This window comes from Solea senegalensis, linkage group LG15, assembly GCF_019176455.1.
Source record: "Solea senegalensis isolate Sse05_10M linkage group LG15, IFAPA_SoseM_1, whole genome shotgun sequence".
In the NCBI taxonomy this organism is placed as follows: Eukaryota; Metazoa; Chordata; class Actinopteri; order Pleuronectiformes; family Soleidae; genus Solea; species Solea senegalensis.
The window spans coordinates 5008547-5030224 of NC_058035.1; the positions used below are offsets into that span (position 1 = coordinate 5008547).

At 40.6% G+C, this 21678-nt stretch overlaps 1 protein-coding gene across 3 annotated transcripts in view; it reads left to right on the top strand.

The window, feature by feature from the left end:
- Positions 1–21678, top strand: part of LOC122782063 (regulator of G-protein signaling 7) — a 60476-nt gene that overhangs the window by 18394 nt on the left and 20404 nt on the right. For 2 of the 3 annotated variants that reach the window (XM_044046260.1, XM_044046261.1), the window contains exons 3-4: positions 13969–14065; positions 21359–21409. In XM_044046260.1, coding sequence (XP_043902195.1) covers positions 13969–14065; positions 21359–21409 — 148 coding nt within the window. Of the gene's footprint in view, positions 1–13968; positions 14066–14100; positions 14747–15497; positions 15789–21358; positions 21410–21678 lie in introns of those variants that run through there. The other variant, XM_044046262.1, reaches the window with a different exon arrangement.

The window sequence follows — 21678 nt, forward strand, 5'->3', positions numbered from 1 at the left end:
ACCTAAAAATAGAACGCATCCTCCCTTCTTTGCTATTCCCAGTGCGTCTACTGTATATTTCCATAAACCCAACCTGTCTTCTTCTCCCTTTTTCCCCTCCTTCTCCTCCTTGTCTGTCTGTTTGTTGTAAGTAAACATGCTCGCCGGTGCTTTGGCCACCACTATCAGCCTTGATGAAGGAGTAACTATCGTGGTGATTTCATAAAACTCACAACATTGTACAACAATAAAAGCACTTATTTTCGACAAATACTTTCTTAATACATATTATTATTATTATTTCATTGAGTTACTACTTTCTTTACCCTTTAGGGGTCATGAGCAGTTCGATAAACTAACTCCTTTTTTTGGGGAGGAGAACTTCTGCACACGACTTTTGAAAGTGTTGCAGCGCTCCTCTTCCTTTATGCACTCGTTTATGACAGCGTGCTGTTTAAGTGATGAAATCACGGTAGGTGGGCAGGAGGGATATTGGCTTTCAGTGGATTATGTTCTAGCACATGGCCAACCTTGGCTTAGTCATCTCGCCCACTGACCGCCCACCAAGAGGATGAGAGTGAGAGTGAGCGAGAGAGAGAGAGAAAGTGAGAGGAAGAGAGAGAGAGGCCTTGCCCTAGGATCACTATCCCACTAGCAGCCATGCGGGAGAACCAGATCATAGTAGATTTTGAAATAGACTTAAAAAAAACAAACATTGTGTAGACCAGTGGTTCCCAACCGTTTTTCCTTAAAGTTTTTTGTGCTTGTGTCCAGGACAAACCAGCCCCCAACCTGAACCCCTGTCCACAGCATGCACACAGAATAAAATGAAATGTTTCTGTGCAAAATAAAAAGGTTTTTGTTCCTATTCTCACAGTGTATATGGATAAAAACTGATACCGGTGAGTCTTTTAGTTTTGTGTCTCTCAGACAACAGGAACACGCTCAGGTTTACGGGACCCGACGAGACTTGCTTACGCAGAAATGGTCACAGAAAGTTCGTTTTAAGGGTGGACCAAAAAATGGGTTTTAGTTTAATGTAGCTGTTTAAAAGGAGCTAGCTAACCTCACAATCTCAGACAAACAGACAAAGCTCTGCGCCCCCCATGTTATGTCTGGGGGCCTCGACCCCAGGTTGGGACCATGGGTGTAGACAACAGTAGAATAAAGGTAGAAGCAGAAGAGAGAGAGGGGAGGTTTTTGTCCCTGCAGTACTGACCCCTCAACATGAACCACAAACTCATTCTGTTCTGTGTGAAACAGTGACAAGATTAATACAAACAATAAAGGTAGCACTAGAAAAAGAAGTAATAAAGGTCAAATGTGTGAGTGTGTGTGTGTGTATTCCAGGCCCTTATTAGAAAGAAAACATCACAGAAGTGTATTGGTTACTCATCAGCAAATAAAAGTGAAAGCTTAACTAGTTTTATGGCAGACATTTACACACACACACACACACACACACAATCCGAGCGCCACCGCATACTGACCCCTGGCTCCGCCGTCGACTGTTTAAAGACAAATAGCATTATTATGGCTCAATTACCAGTGTATTACTACTGTTACTAGTGCAATATCACCACTTCGCCAATTTCTGCTTTAAGTGCTCTTGTCGTTGCTGCTGCTGCACAAAAACAGGATACTGAAGATTAATGAACTCAATAACAGTTTATGGCCAAAGGATAAAGGCAATTAAAATGTATGACTTAATGCATTTATATCATTTAAAGAACTATTTATTGATCTTTATTTTGGTGACTTATTCGCATTAGCATTTATCTGCACTCATCTTTTTGTCCACTCAACAAATGCAGGTGTGAAATCCGATCTCAGTTTTGTACTTAAGTTCTTTCCTTCCTTCCTTCCTTCCTTTTAGTTAGACGAGTCTGTTGTTAAAATAAAAGTGCACACGCTTCCTCAACTCAACAATAAAAAGTTTTATCACTGCAATTTTCAAACGCAGGAAGCACAATATATTTTTTTTTAAAGCCAAAACATGTGTCAAAATATCCTTTTAGATGAATTATTGTCTTGACCTATACACATCTTATCTTTGTTTCTCACAGATCTGCACAAATACCACACAGTGATCGTTTTCAATGTGTTTTTCGAATGAAAAATGCAATACTGATTATGTAGATTAGATTATGTTTTCAAAATTGTTCACCTCCACCACACACAGCTGTGGCCAAGTGGAACGGGAACTTGGCTCGCAACTGGAAGGTTGCCAGGATGGGTTAAATGCAGAGAAAGAATTCACCTAGGGGATAAATAAAGTATATATATATATAAAAATGAATAAATAAATAAATAAATGAATAAATAAATAAATAAATAAATAAATAAATAAATAAATAAAAGGTGCAGTGTAAGTACTGAATTCATCTGGGATCCATCATCATCCGTTTAACTTCAGAATAAAGCTTTTATATGTACTTCAAGGTCTGGCATGTTTTCTGCAACCCTGTGAACAGACAAACCAGCCAGCGTGTGCCTTCCGTGTTTTTTACGACACAAATTGAGGAGAATGAAATCCTTTGTGGTCTGTGAAGGCCACTATAATTTCCTGACGGACATGGAAAAAGGAGAGATAAAAGGAGGCGGGCCCCCGTTTGCCTCAGTCTCACCATTTGATGTCACTAATTCTTACACGCTGGATTTTTGCTTTGAATGAAAAACACATACTCTATAGAATGTGCTGTGGTTACAGTAAATGGCAGAATTCTACAGTCAAACGAAAAAATAAACGCCACTGTAATTCCCAGGGAGTAGGCAAAGCCAGGTGTTTACCTCTCATCCATGATTCAGTGTTTGTCTCCTTCTCCCGAGCAGAGTGTTGTCCCTTGGGGAAGGAGATGGTGAGGAGTCAGGGGAGATATTGAACATCCTTCTGCAGCCACGCGCCAGGGATGATGATTCTCTGGGGACACGGGGAGGAAAAGAGGCTGTGTGTTCAAAAAAGCTGTAGAAGTTGATTAAAATACTGTGAAGAGCGGGACTGTGGATGGTAGTATCTGTGGCTAACCATCTGGAAAGCATTTAAATGAAAACAGTGCCACTGCCATCTGTCCGTCAAACCAAAATGACAACAGCACAACAGCTGCTTCTGGGGTTGTGGTCTGAAATGTTTCACACATGAGTTTTATTAGATTTACAGTAACAATTATTTTATGAATGGCACATATCAGAGCTATAAAGGACTCAGATTAAACTAATCCAATCAAAGATTGTCTGTCAACGTCATGCAGATTCTCACTTTCGGGACTGTGATCTGGCCAGTGATGGATTATCTTGAGAGACATTAACAAAGCTGATGACTACAAAGCAGACACATGATGCACTGTAGATGGAACGGTCTCCTCAGTACACAAAAAGAATCAGCCCCTTGAATATTAGGCAACATTACACAATTGTCTAACAAAGGCAGAGTCAGGAAACAGGGAGAATGGGGTCATATAAAATACTGACACAAGGAATAAACTACACACTGGAATGCTATCAATGTAAAAAGCCAAACTGTGGCCATAACCCACATCCCCCAAAACATTTCATACAAACCCGTCGCTTGCGTTTTGAGTTATGCTCCTCACGGCAAACACGGCCAAATATATAATCTACTTGGCAAAGGAAATAACACCAGTAATCTGGAGCAGCAGCATTTAAAAAAATAAAAAATGATCCAGCACCGGCAGTAAATAGCCCGTGTTATGTCTTGTGGCTTCAGCGCCACATTTAAATATTTGTTTATGAGATTACAGAGTTCCACACAGTGTCATAACTTATCATTACCAATGGCAGTTGGTTCTGGTTCATGTCTGTTTTGGCAGGAAAATGATCTTAATAGATGTTTAGTTTCATGTGATTTTTTTTTTTTTACAACATCATGACTCCTGTCAAATCTGTATTTTTTTTTCTTTTAAAAGAGAGCACATTGTTTTTGTGGGATAGGAGTAGAAGAGATCATTTATGGACCTGGGACTAACGGTCAGGATGCTCGAAATGAACTCATAGGCTCCATATTATTGGTATTGTCATTGCAGTAAAGTTACAGAACTTGTCTCCATTTCATATTTGTGATCTTTTAACCCAGGCGTGCCCAAAGTCCAGCTAGGGTCAGATTTTATCCGGCCCGCAGCTTCTGTTCAGTTTTATGATGTTTTATTTATGGCTTGGGACTGAGAAACTGGGACAGAAAATCAGCCATGGCATTTTAGCATTTTCTACATACGATCACACACACACACACACACATCCAGGGTCCAGGGTTCACATCCTGGCAGAGACAGACAGTTATACCAACTGCAAAACTGTTATTTAAAAGTTTTATAAGGTTTGCCTATCACTGCTGGTGCCATGTACCTGTAAATATTACTTTATTTAACTCCAGATGTGAAATAAACGTGTTTGTTCACTCCTGTATGGCTTAGATTAGGTTACATTGTCATTTAAAAATGATAATTGTAATTTGAGTGAAACTTTCACTGTTAAAACAAATCTCAAGGGACGATTGGCCCCCGACTCAGACGTGATTCAGCTGAAGCTGTACGTACATTGTAGATATAGGTCAATTTAAACTCCACTACTTACATTTATAGGTGTTTAAACATGAAGGACAAACACGTTCTAATGTTTCATACTAAAAGCAAACACAACTTGGTGCAACAAGACAACTTTGCATACAATATTTGACTTATAGAATAGAATAGAATAGAATATACTTTATTAATCCCTTGCGGGAAATTCTTTCGCCACAGCGCTCCAGTGTACAAAGGTAACGAATGTTATAGCAGCAGTTTTTTTACAAAGTTAAAAACTATAAAAATAAGTACGAATAGACCTAAGAATAAAATTACACAGTTAAAGAATACAAATAAAATAAGAATACATTTACAAGTTTAAAATTTCAAGAATATACCTCAAAACTTGCACCACCCCCTCCCCCCCATATTAACAATATTAACAATATAAGCAGTATAACAATATAAGCAATATAAGCAATTATAAGTAGTGCTTCCAACAGTTACGATGCTATAAAATCAACACGTTACATCACTTCACTCAAAACCACACAAGGAATCAAAATCATAGAAGTTATTAAAAGAATGACAGTTGGATTTCAGGGCTGAGAAGCCATCATGGTCGACAACATCCCTTTGTATCGGTCAAATCAGCCCAACAAAGCAAAGTCTGAGCTATAATAAAACCATCTGTCCTTTATGATGCTACTGCCGTGCGTTTCCGCAGGCGTCAGCTCTTCTCTTATCATGGTCCTCCATTATGGAAATAATGGATCAAGAAGTACACCACCAACTCGTACATGAAGAAACACATTATGATGATATGAGGTGTGTGTGTGTGAGGAGGAGAGGAAAGAGCGAACGCGTCGATCTTTAAAGACACAAAGACAAATGTGTGTTCTGGGAAATGGCAGAGGAGGATCTGACCTACTCTCCGAGAATGCGACGATATTACAAACGGAATATAAAACAAATGAAGTTGACGGCGAGAAAAATGAGCAAATCCTGAAGTGTGAGACAGTGAAGTGACATTTCCAAGAAACAGATGCTCGTGTTTGACTGATGGCTCGATGGAGCTTGATTGTTAGCACAGAGACAGACTGATGGAGGCGACTGAAAGACGGAGCTTCTCCGGCACCACACCACACTGCAGATGCGGTTAAATGGCTAATCACTGGTTTGAAGCCTGGAGCATATAGAAATAAACACTCACAGTTTGGATGCGGTAATCACCTTCTCTACAGGCAGTGTTGTCACCTGGGCATCTGCTCATCATGTTTCAATGATTCTGACCTGCTGCGAGAGCAGACTGTCATCCCTCCGACATGTGCAACCCCAACTCTGTGCGATCACCTTTCAGCCACTCGCAGAGCAGCGTGTGAAAGAGAAGTGTAAAGGAAGAAACACAAGTTCCGCGGGGGAGAAAAAGCGGGATTATAAATCAGAAAGATTGATTGATTGACTGGAAGATTAAATGTCCAGTGAGTAACATTGAATCTACGACACATAAGGATGTTTGTATAAGTGCATCATCTCTTTTAAGTCAAAATCATTTGGTTTACAGAGACCGTCCGTCTTGTACTGACATGTTTCTACAACAGCCCAAATGGACAAACCAACCAGTTTGTGTGTGCATTTCTCGTTTGAAGTGGAAGTTTATTATGGAGATGAAGACCAGCTCCACCCACATAATCCCAGTCACTGAAGAAAGAGTAGAGAAAGAGCGCTTACATCTACACAAAGGTTTGCTTTGGTTTTTGAAGAATAGTAACAAAACAACCAGCCCAAACCATTGTTTGGTACCAGAGTAATGGTACGGTACAGTATGGGTGGAGCTAGACCCACGACAGTTGGCTGATTGGGAGACAGAAAAGTGTCACCTGCAGTCTATTCTCAAACAAAGCTTGATGTCTTGTGGAGACAAACACAAACATTGTCGTTGCACCAAAGTGAAGGCACCGTTCTCAGTCGAAAACACAAGCCTGAGCGAGTTCTTTACCGCTCTAAACTGTGCCGTACTGTACCAAACTGAACTGTACGATGATGGAAACACGCTGTAGTCTCACCATTAGAGGTCACGATTTCTTACACACTGGACCTTTAAATGCACATCATCTGTTAGCAAAGCTGAGGAAAAGGCCGGTTGTTTTTGGCCTCGATTGTGACCAATTCTGCTGCATCCATTCTTCTTCTTCTACCACATTATCCTCCATGAGGGTTGTGGGGGGTGCTGGTGCCAATCCCAGCTGTCAAGGGGCAAAAAAACGGGGTACAACCTGGAGAGGTAGCCAGTCCATCACATGGTGACAAATTTGCCTAATCCCCAAATCTGCATGTTTTTGGACTGTGGGAGGAAACTGGAGAACCCGGAGAGAACATACAAACTCCATGTAGAAAGACTCTTGTTCTGACCGGGTCTTATCGGGAGAGCTAACCACCACACCAACCGTGTGACACCAAAACAGTATAACTCTAATATACCACTGCGGTGTATCATGCAGCTTAGTCACAGCATAAATTAACAAAAAATTAGCTCAAGATAAATTATCCGCGATGGGATCATCGGGTAGAGGAAATAAAAATGCCTTTTTTCCTCTTTCTATCTCATGTGGACGAGCTCCTGCTCTCCACCCTCTGACACACACACACAGAGAGAGAGAGACACCTTCTTTTCTTTCTCTCTTATGAATGAGCAACGGGCGAGCTGCCAAAGATGTCCTTGTGATAGTGGTCGCGGACCGTGTTGCTGTGGTAACTTGGGAGAACGTATGGTGACCTCGGAGAGAGACTTAAGATTCATGGGAACCGTGCAGCAGCAACCTTGTCAGCGTGAGCTCTGCAACTTCACCTATCTGCGGGGTGATTTCACTCCGAGTGTCCAAGTGTTGCAGTCAGTGCCGAGCACTCGTGCAAGCTTGACGAACCGTCTGGAATAACTGTATTTAGCAAGAGTGACAACGCTGTCTGTGCTGATGTCAGTGAGCAGTCGTCAGTTGGTTGTCTGACGCGGCACTAACTCGCAGCTGTGTTGTCAGGCTGCTCAATCAGTGCGTGCTTTTGTGTAGTGGACGATAAAAATGTTTACACAAACAATATTGCGCTCAGATTTAACTGGTTGCTAGTAGTTAAGTGTTATTGTGGTGTGGGATTTGTTTTTTTTTTTAGGGCATCAGTTGCAGCCAATATTGTGATAAATTATTAATGTCGTAAATAAGGGGAAAGAGAACTGGGATTTTAAAATGATGGGTCTGAAAACGTTTGCTTTTTGTGACTGTGGTCATATTAAAGATTTACTGTTATTGTCAGAGTAAACCCCGAACACAATCTATTGCATAACATTAACACTAATACTGTCTATGCTTTGTGATTCATCTTGGGCTTATTATCACATACAGTACACATTAATAGATAAGTGCTGAATACGATGTGCAGCCTCCCAGTGAACCTGTATTTATGTAAATGTAACACAAGTGTTAAAATGCTCAGTCTCTGCCTGTGAGGCAGAGGCACTTTATCCCCAGCACTGTAATGCAAAGATTATTCTTTTACTTTCACCTAACCTACATGATGAATTATTTCACAGAATAATGTAGCCTGCTGTAAGAGAGTTTTAATGTGTTTAATTATTCAAAAGCTGCTTTACCATGCCAAACCTCTTTCATAACTGCTGTTGCATAACCCAGGCTTCAGGATCATATGTTGCCATTGTGTGTTTAATTTCACATTATAGCTGAATCAAAGGTATGTTGCTCATTTACTTATTCAGCACGACAAACATGGGCTGCCACTTGGTCTCAATCAGCGCTACCACATAAATAAAACTGTTTAATACAGTTTAATTCCAGGTTTAAAAGGGGTTTTCGATCATAGGAATGTGTTTTGTGTTACTCAATTTTCGGCTGCTCAAATGTGAATATTTTCCGGTTTCTTTTCTCCGTCTAACAAAGAAATCATTAAAACTGATTCATTTTTGTTTGTGGGCAAAACAAGACATTTGAGAACATCATCATTTCCAGGTTTGAGAAACACTGATCAACATTTTTCAACATTTTCTGACTTGTTAGGGACCAAACAAACAAACTTGGGACGTGCTCAATATGATTTATTTCATCGATTGGATCATTGAAATCATCAGTTTAAAGAGAGACCGACGTACAAAGGGGCAAAACTCGTAACATTAGAGCTGTGGAGTTGCAGTTCATGCATTTGATGATATATCGTCGTCCTTTTTCCATGCAGTACAATAAAAGATACGCCAGGGTTAAATAACGATATTTTAAATCACAAATGAAGTCGCTCTAAAGTAGTCCCTGCTAGTTTCACTCGCCGGGTGTCACTACTTGATGTCTCCTCATGGTGGCGCTGCTCAAAAGCATGAGGGAAACGTGCGGAAGTTACCTGGCTGAAGAAGAGGGAGTTTACAGCGGGATCGTGGCGGAGAAAGCTACGCTGAGAGAAGCTCCATCCACGCTCAATACTGTACATAGACTTTATGTTGTGAATAAATAAATACATGTTCACGTTAACGTTTAGTGTTCTTCAGTTAGACAGACATCGTGATGTATTTTGATTAATATTATCGGTATCGTGTATTGTATCGCATCGTGAGGTACCCTGTGACTCCCACTCATTTACATTTTAATAACCCACTCATTTTAATGTGAAAGAGACGTATGCTACATCCCGCCGACACCTCGGTTTACTCGACCACGCGTCGCCTTTTGTTTTTGTTTTTGCAAACAATGCACAAATGTTTCTCATGTTATTCAAAAAAAGTCAAAGAGCAACGACGAGTGTGTCAATAATGTACGTGATTGATTTTCTCTACTGCATAAGAGCACTTATAATGCATGTGCAAAGTGCTCTTGTTTAACAAAGGCTATTAGAGTATAAATGCCTCTGGTCAGCTCATCTGCTCCATGTTTGAGGCCAAATGAGTTGGCCTCTTTTGTTCCTGAGTGATGGAACGGAAAAGTGTGGATTCATCATTCAAGTGTTTATGTATTTAATGCTTCCTCATGGCTCGAGAGACAAAAGCCTTTCATCCATACATTGAAGACTCGTGCGTCCAGAGAGAGTTTGAGTTGATGATTTCTCCTTCTCCACCTCAGTCTAGGACACGGCTGAAGAGGAGCAGCATCATTTGAATGTGTCGTCTTTGTACACAAGCACGCGGGGAGACTTGTTCATCAAAGAAAATTAATGTTAGGCCAAAAAAAAAAGGAGTATAGCTCATGATATGCAATTAAAATCTAAAAATGCACCGAGGTGCAATGCATTGACAAACTATTTGTTTCTGTCCTGCCCTTATCCCCGGAAGCACGGCACGGAGAACATTGTGTTTTTGCATTTGCTTCATATGCAAATATGCCAGCCTGTCTGGGAGAGATGTGTGAATCATTTGTGGTGATGGAATTTCACTGTGGTTTTCTTACTTTATTGATCTGACGAAAAAAGTGTTTCGACCGCAGGTCTGATCCACACACGTCGTGGTTTTCATGTAAATAAACCACCGCTGGTTCTTTTTGAGCATTAAAACCAAAAAGTGAAATATTATCACGCAGACTTTCACCACAGGTTCTGTCACACTCGTGGAGCCAAGAACTGCAGTTCGGGGGGAAATGAGATCAACCAACTGCAAAGACTGTTTTATCTAGCAGAGGCTGTCACACTGTGTAGCCACAGGCTTTATTCAGGCTGCTCCCGCATCGCTTCAGGCAACCAGACTCCAGCTGGTTTGCTCACCTATTTGGATGATGCAAACTATATTAATTCTCACCTTCTTGGTTCATGGGCTTGCATAATACCCCGCCCCTCTCGCTCTCTTTGCGTTTATCTGTATTCAGTCACATTCTCATGTCGTCGTGTGAGTGATGGAGCGTCTATGTGTGCACTTGTGCGTGTTCTTCCGTAACATATGATGTCGAGCTGGGATGGATGTCTGTGCTGGAGACACACTTGTCCTCAGATAACATTGTCAAGGTAAAACAGTTCTCCCCTCATATCTGACACGCTCACCCATCACAGCACAGGCGACACACTAAAAGGGTGGGGCTGGGTGACAAAGAGGAGGGAGAGAGGGAGAGAGAGAGAGGGGAGAGAGATTTTAATTTCCTCAGTAACACATGAGGTGAGTTTTTTTGCACCTTCACAGACAGACAGGCCCGGAAAATAAACTGGAATTAACTCAGCGTGCATTTCACTCGTCAACTTGACAAGTAAAAGCTTTCATGGTAGGAAAAAAATAAAAAGAATCAGAGCGTGTGCCACTGTGATATATCAGTCAAACTATAGAGGTTAACTCAAATGTCCACCGTGTATGAATTAGTGACATCTAATGGTGGGACTGCATAGTGCAACAAACAGAGGATTGCTTTGCTCTCTTTCCATGCAAACATGACAGGGAACCAAGGTTGCCTCTGCACACCAGAAAAGGATGAAAACACCCTCTCACAACTCTCTCTCTGACGTTTCCTCCTTCACTTTGTCACCTTTTTCCTCATTTGCATACTAAGCTTTCACTTCAAAACATGAAAAGCACGTCCATTTAAGCCACTATTAAACATGGTGGCACAAAATGGCACCTCTGTAAGGCAAGGCCCCTGCCTGAAGTATATTTGAATGGTGTATTCGAAGGCTAAAAACTAAGTTTCATGTTAAAACAATCAGACACAACATTGTTGTGGGTATAATATTCAACTTCGGTCAATTTAAAATCTAAAATCTGTGGCAGGAAACTGGAGAAGTCACACACACACGGGGAGAACGTGCAAACATCCAAATGGGCCATGAACCCAGGTTTTCTTGCTAATATTCAATTTCAAACATCCTTAAACTATATTCCTCTTATTAACTGAAAGCTTTCAAACACGTCACCCACAGTGTCATATGCAAATGAAATGATCTTTTACAGAATACATTCACACCAACAATTACACCTTACATCATTGTTACCAAGACAGCAGAGAAAACACAGCCTCGTCTGTCCTGCTGAGGTTTTCATCCAGTATTTACTACAAATTGTGAAGTTCTTCTTTTTAAAACCTCCCTCCTTTGTAATGTGCTTGAAATGGAGGCTTTATAATGACCGGCTCATTTAGAGCTGGCACACTCGTCAAATAAGACAACTTATGGTGCACTTAACAACGGCTAAGAAGAAATCCAAGAGGCCACTATTGATTCACAAACTGGAAATGTCCTTTTTTTTTCTCCAAATGTTGCGTCAGATCTACTCATTGCACCCTTAAATGTCCCCAGTGACGCCTTAAAGGTGCTCGGAGGTGCCGTGTGCCGAAAAGTCAGCATATTTACACTTTATACACAGAGATTTTAGTTAGTCACCTCGTATTGAGTTGTGCATGTGCCATCATTATTCAATGATTCATACTGTGCAGCCAAAACACTCAGTGTTATCTGTTAAGAGGCTGCAGAGATGCCGTCAAACAGCTCTGGGTGGGTGGACGGATGGGTCAGGGACAGAGGGAGAGAGAGACATGAAGACACGGAGAGTCTGTTGCTCTCCCTCGCTCTTGTCTCTCTCTTCCTCACAACGTGAAGCCAGAAATCCACCTGACTTCAAGAGCCTTAGATCCTGAATATTCACGCTGGTGGCATTTTACCATGTGTAGGCGGTGAGGGTTTGCAGAGATAGGAAAGAGTGTGTGAAGTATCGATCCCCGTGTCTGTCGTCCATGTTTGCTCCGCGTCTCTCGCTCAGGAAGACAGTCGGGCTTCAAAACAAAGGGCAGGGTGGAGTTAAAAGAAAAATAAACAGTTCAACTGCAGAGAATGAATGAAATTAGGATTAATTTGCTGAGATTTGACTGAAAACAACAAAGGGGAATGATGTCGGGCTGCAGTGGCTTCTTAATGAATGAATGAATTAATAATAGCAATTATAATAATTAAATTTGGTGACTTTTTTGTGATTCAAACGCCAGTTTTTCGACATTTCCTGTGTTTTATGGATGAAACAACTAATGGATTAATTAAGAAAATAGCAAACATTCATTATGGACGAAGAATGTTGGTTAATTGTTAGTTAACAAGTTAATTTACAGGTCTGAAATAAAGAGTTCATTGATACTGGAGGCAGTTTTGGTGTGGTTGAATCAGAGGACTGCATTTCTTTTGGATATAACGAAAGAAAGAAGGTTTGACACATTTTAGATGGATAACTTTTCCTTCATCCTGCATTTCCTCACATTGAATCAGCCAATGTCTGCACATTTCAGCCAACTGGTCTCCAACAACTAACTGGGATGAATGTTAGCTGCAGGTTATTTGAACGCATTAGCTCATGGACTGCCAAAAGTTGTGGCAGATCTGCATAGAAAACTGTAGAAAACTTCTTTCAGAATCACAGCTGTTCTTTCCTCTCCGGTCCCAACACAGGTTCATTTTCACCCACTCAGAATCTTCATATTTCTGGAGCCAAATAGGAAGTAAAAATACGTATAGGGGCCGACTCCCCTGGTTGCAAAAATAACTTTTCTTAACGAGTTAATGCCGAATCCTGGTCCGGCATGTTTTAGATGTTTCCAACACACCTGATGTGTTGTAGCAGGGTGACATCTAAAAACATGAAGGACCAGGTTTGGTTAATCTTCGATTGCAGATGATATCAAATCCATAAATAATAATGTTCCCGTTTCAAGGGAAGTAGGTGCGATGGTGAGGATTTAATTTGGTAATTGAACAATGTCTACAATACTTTTTGTATTTAAGAGTCATCCATCCATTTTAAGATGAAGAACAAGACCTCACACTCATGGCAACTCTTCTTCTGTTGAGGGAATTACATTACACATACATTATGTTGCCAGGCAATTAGACTATGTATACATATTTTCCATGTGTATATTTTTACTCTGAAGGAGGAATTAGATCTGGGCCATGCTCTACTCTCTCCGCTCTGGCGCCTTCTGTGTGTTCTTGGAAACATGGCTTCCTCGCGTTGCCCTGACAGACCCCGGAGACGACTCCGGCTGCATTTTCAGTCCCTGTGACGCCTGCAAATGTTTGTGTGTCTGCGTGTGTGTGTGTGTCTGTTTGACTGTCTCAGTGCAGCTGTTTGGTGCAACTCAGTCGACCAAACACACAACTTTTTCCAACGTCCTTTGATTGACACAGTGTGTTTCCCCTCCGCTGTGAATTCTGAATGCAAGGACGCAAATACACTGTGATGGATAATAACTAGAAAAATTCATTGGAAGACTTCCAGAACTCAATAACTATTTCAGAAGGCAGTAAGTGCAGCTCACAGGCAGTTTTCTGTGACAAATGACGCAACACTCTGTCAAAAGAGGGGGGAAAAACGACAGCCGTGTGATTGGTCGTTCCACATTTACATGCTTCACTTTCCCTGCAACCTCATACAAACCTGTTTGTATCCGCTCATACACAAAACCGTATGGAAAGTTAATGAAAACACTCCCTCTCTTTCTTTTCATCCTTTCCTTGTGTTGTCCAGATGGAGGAGGTAATAGCACGCATGCAAGAGGAGAAAAATGGCATCCCCATCCGAACGGTGAAAAGTTTTCTAACCAAGATCCCCAGTGTATTTTCAGGTAAGATCTTCTCTTCTCTTCTCTTCTCTTCTCTTCTCTTCTCTTCTCTTCCGCCCTTTTAAACTGGTAAACACTCAAACAATGTCCAATAAAACCACTGACAAGTATTCAGAGCGTTGTCCAGTTTGCATTTCACACTGACAGAGGCAGAACGTCGAGACGATTTGATTGGATTTGCGCTGTGGATGAGACTCTATGCTGGAGTGACATCCCATAAGAGACGACGCATTTAAAAGCTAAAAGGCCTGACTGTATATTAAATATGAATAAACACTGCACAGTGTAGTACAAGCCTATATCAGGGAAGAAAAGTCAGAGCTTTAAGCCTGGAAAGCACTTGTTTTTGGGCTGCTCTCTGTTTACACATGAGATTTTTTATGCCATTTCCTGACACAAACATCACATTTATCCAGGCTTGTGACCGGCACCAGTACACTGGATGTAGCCTTAATGGCTGGGGTTAATGTAGAGTGTCCAATTAACACTGTAATGGGGGTTGGGTACCTACCTCAGAGGTGTCTCAACCCATGACCTTGCAGGACTCTACCATATTATCATTGGGTTTCATTACATTAGCATTGTGATTCGATGTGGCTCGCAGACCATGAATGCACACAACCTACGAACTTTCCGTGAAGCTCCTCACCTTGTTTTACTGGACTGGAATTTTATCAACGTCAAGTAAGTTTCCCTTCATGATTACTGTGGAGTATTAGTTATGATGGAGTGCATGAATTAAACTAGAGTTTGAGGTTGTTGTAATTTAGTGTCATGGCATGCATGATGTAAACCACATTACACGGCGGCATTGTAGTTGGACTGTAGAGCAAAAATAAAATACTGAGGTTACGTTCAGATCACCATTGTTCAAATCTGATTAAAATTGGATTCATTGCAAATCGAATTTGACGGTTCACGTTCTTAACTCCAGGTGCCTCACGTTTGAACGTGACTGTCCTGAATGGAGTAAATGCAAATCAAATAATCCGAACCAAAGAGATCGCAGAGAATGTGATGACACTTTCCTGTCTTTTTGATTTTGACCACATACTGAAGTGACACTGATCGGATTTAAAAACTGAAATTGGCAATGAGTGTCCTCGTAGGCCTTAAAAAAAAAACCCAACTAAATAAAAATTGGATATGAGTCACTTCAGCCTGGTAATGTAAACGTAGCCCCATAGAAATGTAATTTCTTTGATTAAAGCATCCTTTTCAGTTGAGACCAGATCTGAATGGTTGAGAATGACTAGGACAGGTATGAACGCTCTTCAGTGCAGTGATTTAAGTGTTTTTAGTAAAATAGTGAGTAAAATGTGGTGAAGACAGACAGTGTTGTGTGACCTTAGAGTAGAATGGACAGGATTAGCATTCATTTGCATAGATATAGATATTTAGCCCGGCAAATACCAAATTATTCTTTCCTTTTCAGGATAGAAAAGGCTGTGATGGCACTGATTTGAGAGACGAACGAAGACTGCGTCTGTGACGTGACGAAAGAGAAACCAAAACCCATTTAATGCCCTGATGATGATGATGATAATGATGATGATGTGGACACGGACTGAATAAACAGAACGTGTGCCGTGATTACTTTCACTGGTTGAATAAAGGATTTTTCTTTTTTTTAGTCCCCTTGATTTTGATCTGCCCCAGATGTCACTGCTGATGCAGGCGTTGACATCAATGAGTCCATCGACTGCACAGAAGACATCGTCCTCAGGTGATCTGAGCAAACACAGCGGGGTCTCACTCAGTCTAATCTGCAGGCTAAAACAGAAAATAGAGAAAGATTCAGAAAGCGCAACGTCTGTCTCTGCCTTTCAGAGAACTGACTGAACACTAGGTCTCTAGTTTTGTAAACGAGTTTTTATCCTTGTTTTTCTAATTTAAAATTTGTATTTGTATGATTATTATTTTTCATTATATTCATGGCTTTTCAAGCTTCTACATTACTAATGAGTCCTGGGTTTGTTCAGACAGTGCGAGTACAAGTACTTTAAAATTTGTACATATTCACAATGTTGTGTTGTTTATTGGGGTTTTGCAGTGCAGACTATTTCTTACACGTTCACTTTAACTCCTACTCTCACAGTGCCACCTAGTGTTCATACTGCAACATCACAACTATATTGCATAGCTACACAAATTATGGCAACACAATCCTACTAATAAATAGGGATGGGACAATACCTGATACCGATATCACAATCTTAAGTATCTACCGATATTAGTCCGATACAGTCCTTTTATGAACTATGAAGCTGTTAACATATTTGTGCCGAGTCATTTCAAAGACACATGACTCTCCAACTGTGTAACAGATGTTTTTTCTCCCAAAAAGCCCAAACACGACTCAGCTAAAATGCTGTTGCTGATTTTTATTTACATTTGTACAGTCTGTGCATAGTGAAGCATGCGATATAAAGAATCTTAGCATTGTATTGTGTCTGGATTTGAATCCATTGATTTTGACCAGATGCCGCTTCCCATCCCTTTTAATAAATTGAAGTCTAGTGATACATTAACAGTCAAACTGCTTCAAATCCTTTGTGCTGCTTCTCAGAATGGACCGTGCTTGTCTCGTCACAACCAGTTCTTTTGACATGATTGTACACAAAAGAGAACACCAAACGCTTTAGGCCTATAAACAACAGCTTATGCACCATTGTCTCTCTTGTGTTGCCTGTATTGATCAGTGATTTTACACCTGGCCAAGCAACATTAGCTCAGCTCCCACTCTCTGATATTGCACACACGTCAGGACCGTTACCAAACAGCTCAGGGATCAGGAGGATGACAAGGCTGCAACAGATGCTTTGTGTTTGTTTGTGGCTCTGCTTCGCAGTTGTACTCTGTACTGTACGCACACCTTTTCTGCGCGTCGAGAAACCACCGTGAAGCCAGAAACCTGCAAGGATTTGTGTCAAAATAATGTGATGCTCAGTTTCAATCCTGAGCGTGGATCCTCAGGAGTGTGCATTTGTTGTCAGGATGGTGTCACATGAATGTCGGCTACTTTGAATGGGGCTGATAAATGTTTGCCCGGTCGACCATATCCCAGAATGCTTTGCACCTTTCAGAGTGTTTGACAACTGCCATGAAAACCCTAAAGGAACCCTTTATTACAATAATGCAACATTAAAATAATCAATACAATTAACTCTCAAATAATAGCGCTAGAAAAAGACAGAATTGTGACATGATTTTGAGGCTTTTCATCATTTAATATTGACCGGGTCTAACTAAGTGATTTCAGCTCATTCTTCGTGTTATTTAAACAGGGATTAGTTCTGAAGAATCTACATTTATGGATTCAGAATTTGCAAGAAGACGAGATTAAACTATGTTTATTTGTCCTAGTGAAAGCCGAGTGTGTTGACTTAAATATATGGACGTTCTATTGTTGTCTAAATAGTGCTTTATTTACTGTTTTACAAATTCTATCGGTTCTTCTAAATCAGAAGTCTGTGCGGAGATAAGTGATGCTTGTAAATCATAGTCCAAGTTAGCAGCATTTGTTAAAGGAGTGAAGAGATTTAAGGGGAATTATCTTACTTGTCCATGTCTGTCTCTCAGCCTGAGATACATCACACGCTGGCGTCTACATTGATGCATCACCAGTATTACATGAAATAATAAAAAAAAAACAAATTACTGGAGGCCCCATTAAAACCATATACACAGTGTTACCAATACAAAACTCAAACTGAATGTGTAGCCGACGTAGCGCACTCATGAGGATCCAGATCCAGGCCTTGGTTTGAGAAACAGCTAGTGAGTCAGTGTGCGAGCTAAGTGGATCAGGATATCTGTCACCATTAAGTGATGACTGGACTCCGCCCACAAACACATGACTGCCCTATTAGGATGCTACAAGGACAGACACCAGTCCTATAGCTCTCCACCCCCCTCTGTGAACCCTTCCACTGAGCTGTAAACGTTGTTTTCCTCACTGACTTGTTACATTACTGACATTATCTCCCCCTCACCGTTCTCCTAAAAATCTAAGGGTGATGCTGCTTTTGCAATAAGAGCACCGTCACTTTGAAAACAGCCTCCGTCTCGCTCTGTCAGAGCTGCATAATCTGTTCATTTCTTATAAAAACTACTAAAAAAACCCCAAACTTTTAACAGGCTGCTTTAACATTCATTTGATTCCTGTTCATTCTAATTCCTCTAATTTGTTAAAACAATTTGTTTCATGTAAAGTGATCCCAGTGAATTGTACTGCTTTCAAAGGCGAGCCAAGTTATTAAATTATGTTTAAGTATTCTTAAATACTTAGTGTCAATTCCTAAAGTTATAGCTGTATGTGCACGGACGTACAGTTCACTATAGTTCATTTTTGTGTCCTTAAATGACACCATAACCTTTCCAAATGATCCAGCCTTAGGGCTCACACTTATCTGGAGTCATCAAGTCGTGACCTACATTTTTCAACCACTCATTCATTCGCTTGCTCGATGAGTCGGGGGTCAAATATGAATTATTTCACAAAAACAGTGCAGTGAAACACAATGATTTCATGCTTTACATGCCAGTGCTCGTTGTACTCAACTAGCTGAGGTGTTGATCTTTCACTTTTGAAAGAAAACATATTTAAAATAGTCTTTGTTCTTCCATGTTTTGCTATGTTTACAGTGTTTGACACTAATGCCTGAGGTGACACACAGGCTGTACTGTTACACAGGAAGGTGTGTGTCCTCTAACCCATTAACACCTCAGCCTCAAAATGTCCGTCTGGACTTTTAGTCTATTTTAACCATACAAAGGGCCAGAAAATGTCCTGTGAGTAAGTGCTTTTGCCCATTTTTCCAGAATAACTTTCAATATCTGGCAGTTATTTACAATTTACCGATGTTAAAATAGTGTAATTTAAAATGAAGAAAAACAAAAGGTTTTATCTAAAAAAAACAACAACTCTGTAGAACAGTATAAAACATATTTAAAATAAAAAAACATTCCAAAAAAAGGCCAAAAAAATGGAAACTAGGTGTTTTTCTGACTTTTTCCCTCTTTGATGACAAAGGCGCTGATTCACCTGCTTCCTGCAACAGCGCAAGTTAAATTACCGTAATAACCATACATTGTCTTTGACGCGCAGCTTCTCAGCTTTCAGAAACGGCTGGAATTGTTCCAATAGCACAAACCATTGTGTAATTACGGTAACGCAAAGTGCACTTGCACAAACGCGTCGCCTGTTTTACATTCGGTGTTCAAGGGTCCAAATAGTATCTTATGTTTACAATGTTTGACACCAGAGCCTGAGGTGACAAGCAGGCTGCTGTACACATATGATTACATGGGAAGATGTGTGTCCTTTAAAATAAAAGATAAAAAAGTCATAGATCAAATAAAGATGAACCTTTTTACAATATATATTCTAATGTCACACATTTGCTTCATCTCTACTTTAAAGTATTGTTTCTATCGTGCTTGTTGCCCTTTGCTGTGTCCTGGCATTTGCTCCAGTAATTTTCCAACATTTGCCTTGAATGGGATCATTATGTTTGTTGACCTGTTTACATCATTGTGACAGTATTATGCACAAACACGCACACACGGGTGCACACTCAACTGTGCAAAGCAGCCTTGTTACACGTTTACCTCACACATCTCGTTTAAGCTTCGCCTTTAAAAATGGGTCGACTTTGACAACGTAAAGGATGGAGTTGCATAAATAATGTTAATCCACGGGAAATGTCATCCGGCTGTGGAGGCTCTGAAAACCAACTGTGCCAGAGGAATGGAGAGACAAAACACAAACAGGAAGACAGATTGATGGAGAGAGAGAGAGTCTGGGACCGACTGTCTCAACGCATGAATTCCCTCATATTTCCATTTGACACCTTTTTTTTTTGTTCCTGCCTCCTGTGTCTCTCGTCTCCTCAGCACACCTTCACCTGTCAGTATGACAGACAGCAATAATAGCTTGGAAAATATAAATTATATTTAGCCAAAGTGCCAAAGTCACATGTCACGAGGTGTGAAAATGCCCATGGGGGTGGCAGAGAATACTGTTGTTTTTTCCTGAGATGTGAAAATGATTGAGTTACATTCTTGTTGTAGGAAGTGTAAGAATGGGCTCAGTGATTAACCCTCTCATGAACATCACGATCATTTTGATTTCATGTAGAATTCAATGATTGAGTGTTTCTGCAGTCCACCGTTTCTGAATTCTCTAGATATCACAAATGATCCAGGAGTTAGTCCGTTTACTGCAGTAATGACGACAGGATGGTCACACAAGGGTTAACACCAAAGGCAGCGGCAAACAAGAGTTCACCCGAAGGCGAGCAATGGCCAAGAGCAGCAGCGAAAGGCATGATCACCATTAGTAACAACCATATACCAAAGAAATGTGGGCATACAGACGCTTGCTCAGAACATCCAGGCAAAAGAGCCACTCAACACCAAGATGACGCTCCGTGAGCAGATAGCCAGAAGAAAGAAGACCTTCTTTGGCCTTGATGTTCTTCTCATTCAGGGGGCGAGGCCCCAAACAAGAGAAGGAGGTGCAGACCACAGACATCACCACGTGGACACAGCAGAACATCGCCGTCGCCGAGTCCCCAGCGAGTCCTGCCTTGTCTGCAGTGTAGTTTCTGATCTGTTCACGTCTTATTTTGGTGTTTTTGACAGCTGTAAATGTTCAACATGATCAAAAACCATCTACATATAAGAAATAACAATGGTAGCTGTCAGTCACATGATGGTTTGTGGCATATACTTTATAGTCTATTTGCTTCTTAATAGGAACATCATTTACAAAACTGACTGAGACCATTAACAGTAACAGTAAAATGTTGACTGATGTTATAAATCAAGTGAGAAGTAGCAGCTCATTTTCCTCACAGACTTCCCCTCAAACAAAGTACTTTTCGCCTTCTTAGGCCTCACTTTAGCACAAGGCTACATGCATCTCTTATATACTGCATGGTTTACAATCTATGCACAAAATAAAGACTTAACAAATGAACTGCAACTGTACGTTGTTTTGTGCCGTTAACGAACGCAACAGTCGCTTCATTATACCTCTGTGCCTCTCTGGGCATTCACGTTAATGGACCACAGCCAAAGACAGCTGGCTTAGAGAGGATGTCAGAAAATAATATTTGGTAATGGATGGCCCATTACACACCCACTTGGTGCAAGGTGAGAGTATGCATTGTGATGATGTGTGGGGTTGGTGGGCAGAATGAAGTGTCACATATTATTATGTTTCTGCGCACTGAGAACACATTGTTTATGCCAGTGATTCATACGTATATGTGCTTCCTCTTGTTTCAGGTTCTGATATTGTACAGTGGATGATCAAGAACCTGGACATTGAAGATCAAGGTAAGAGTTGATCATTATTGATTTATTGCAGATTTTTTTCTCTCTCTCTCTATCTATCTATACATATATATACAGTATATATACATACATACATATATATGTATATATGTACATATACACACTGTTTCCACTAGCATAGTACCTAGCTGAATAGGGACTATGCGTGATGTGATGACGAACTATAGATCAGTTAAAAAACATGGGTTAATCTCCAACAATTTCTAGGAAATTGTCTAAACTCTCAATGTTTAACAGTGGAGTCTGTTAAA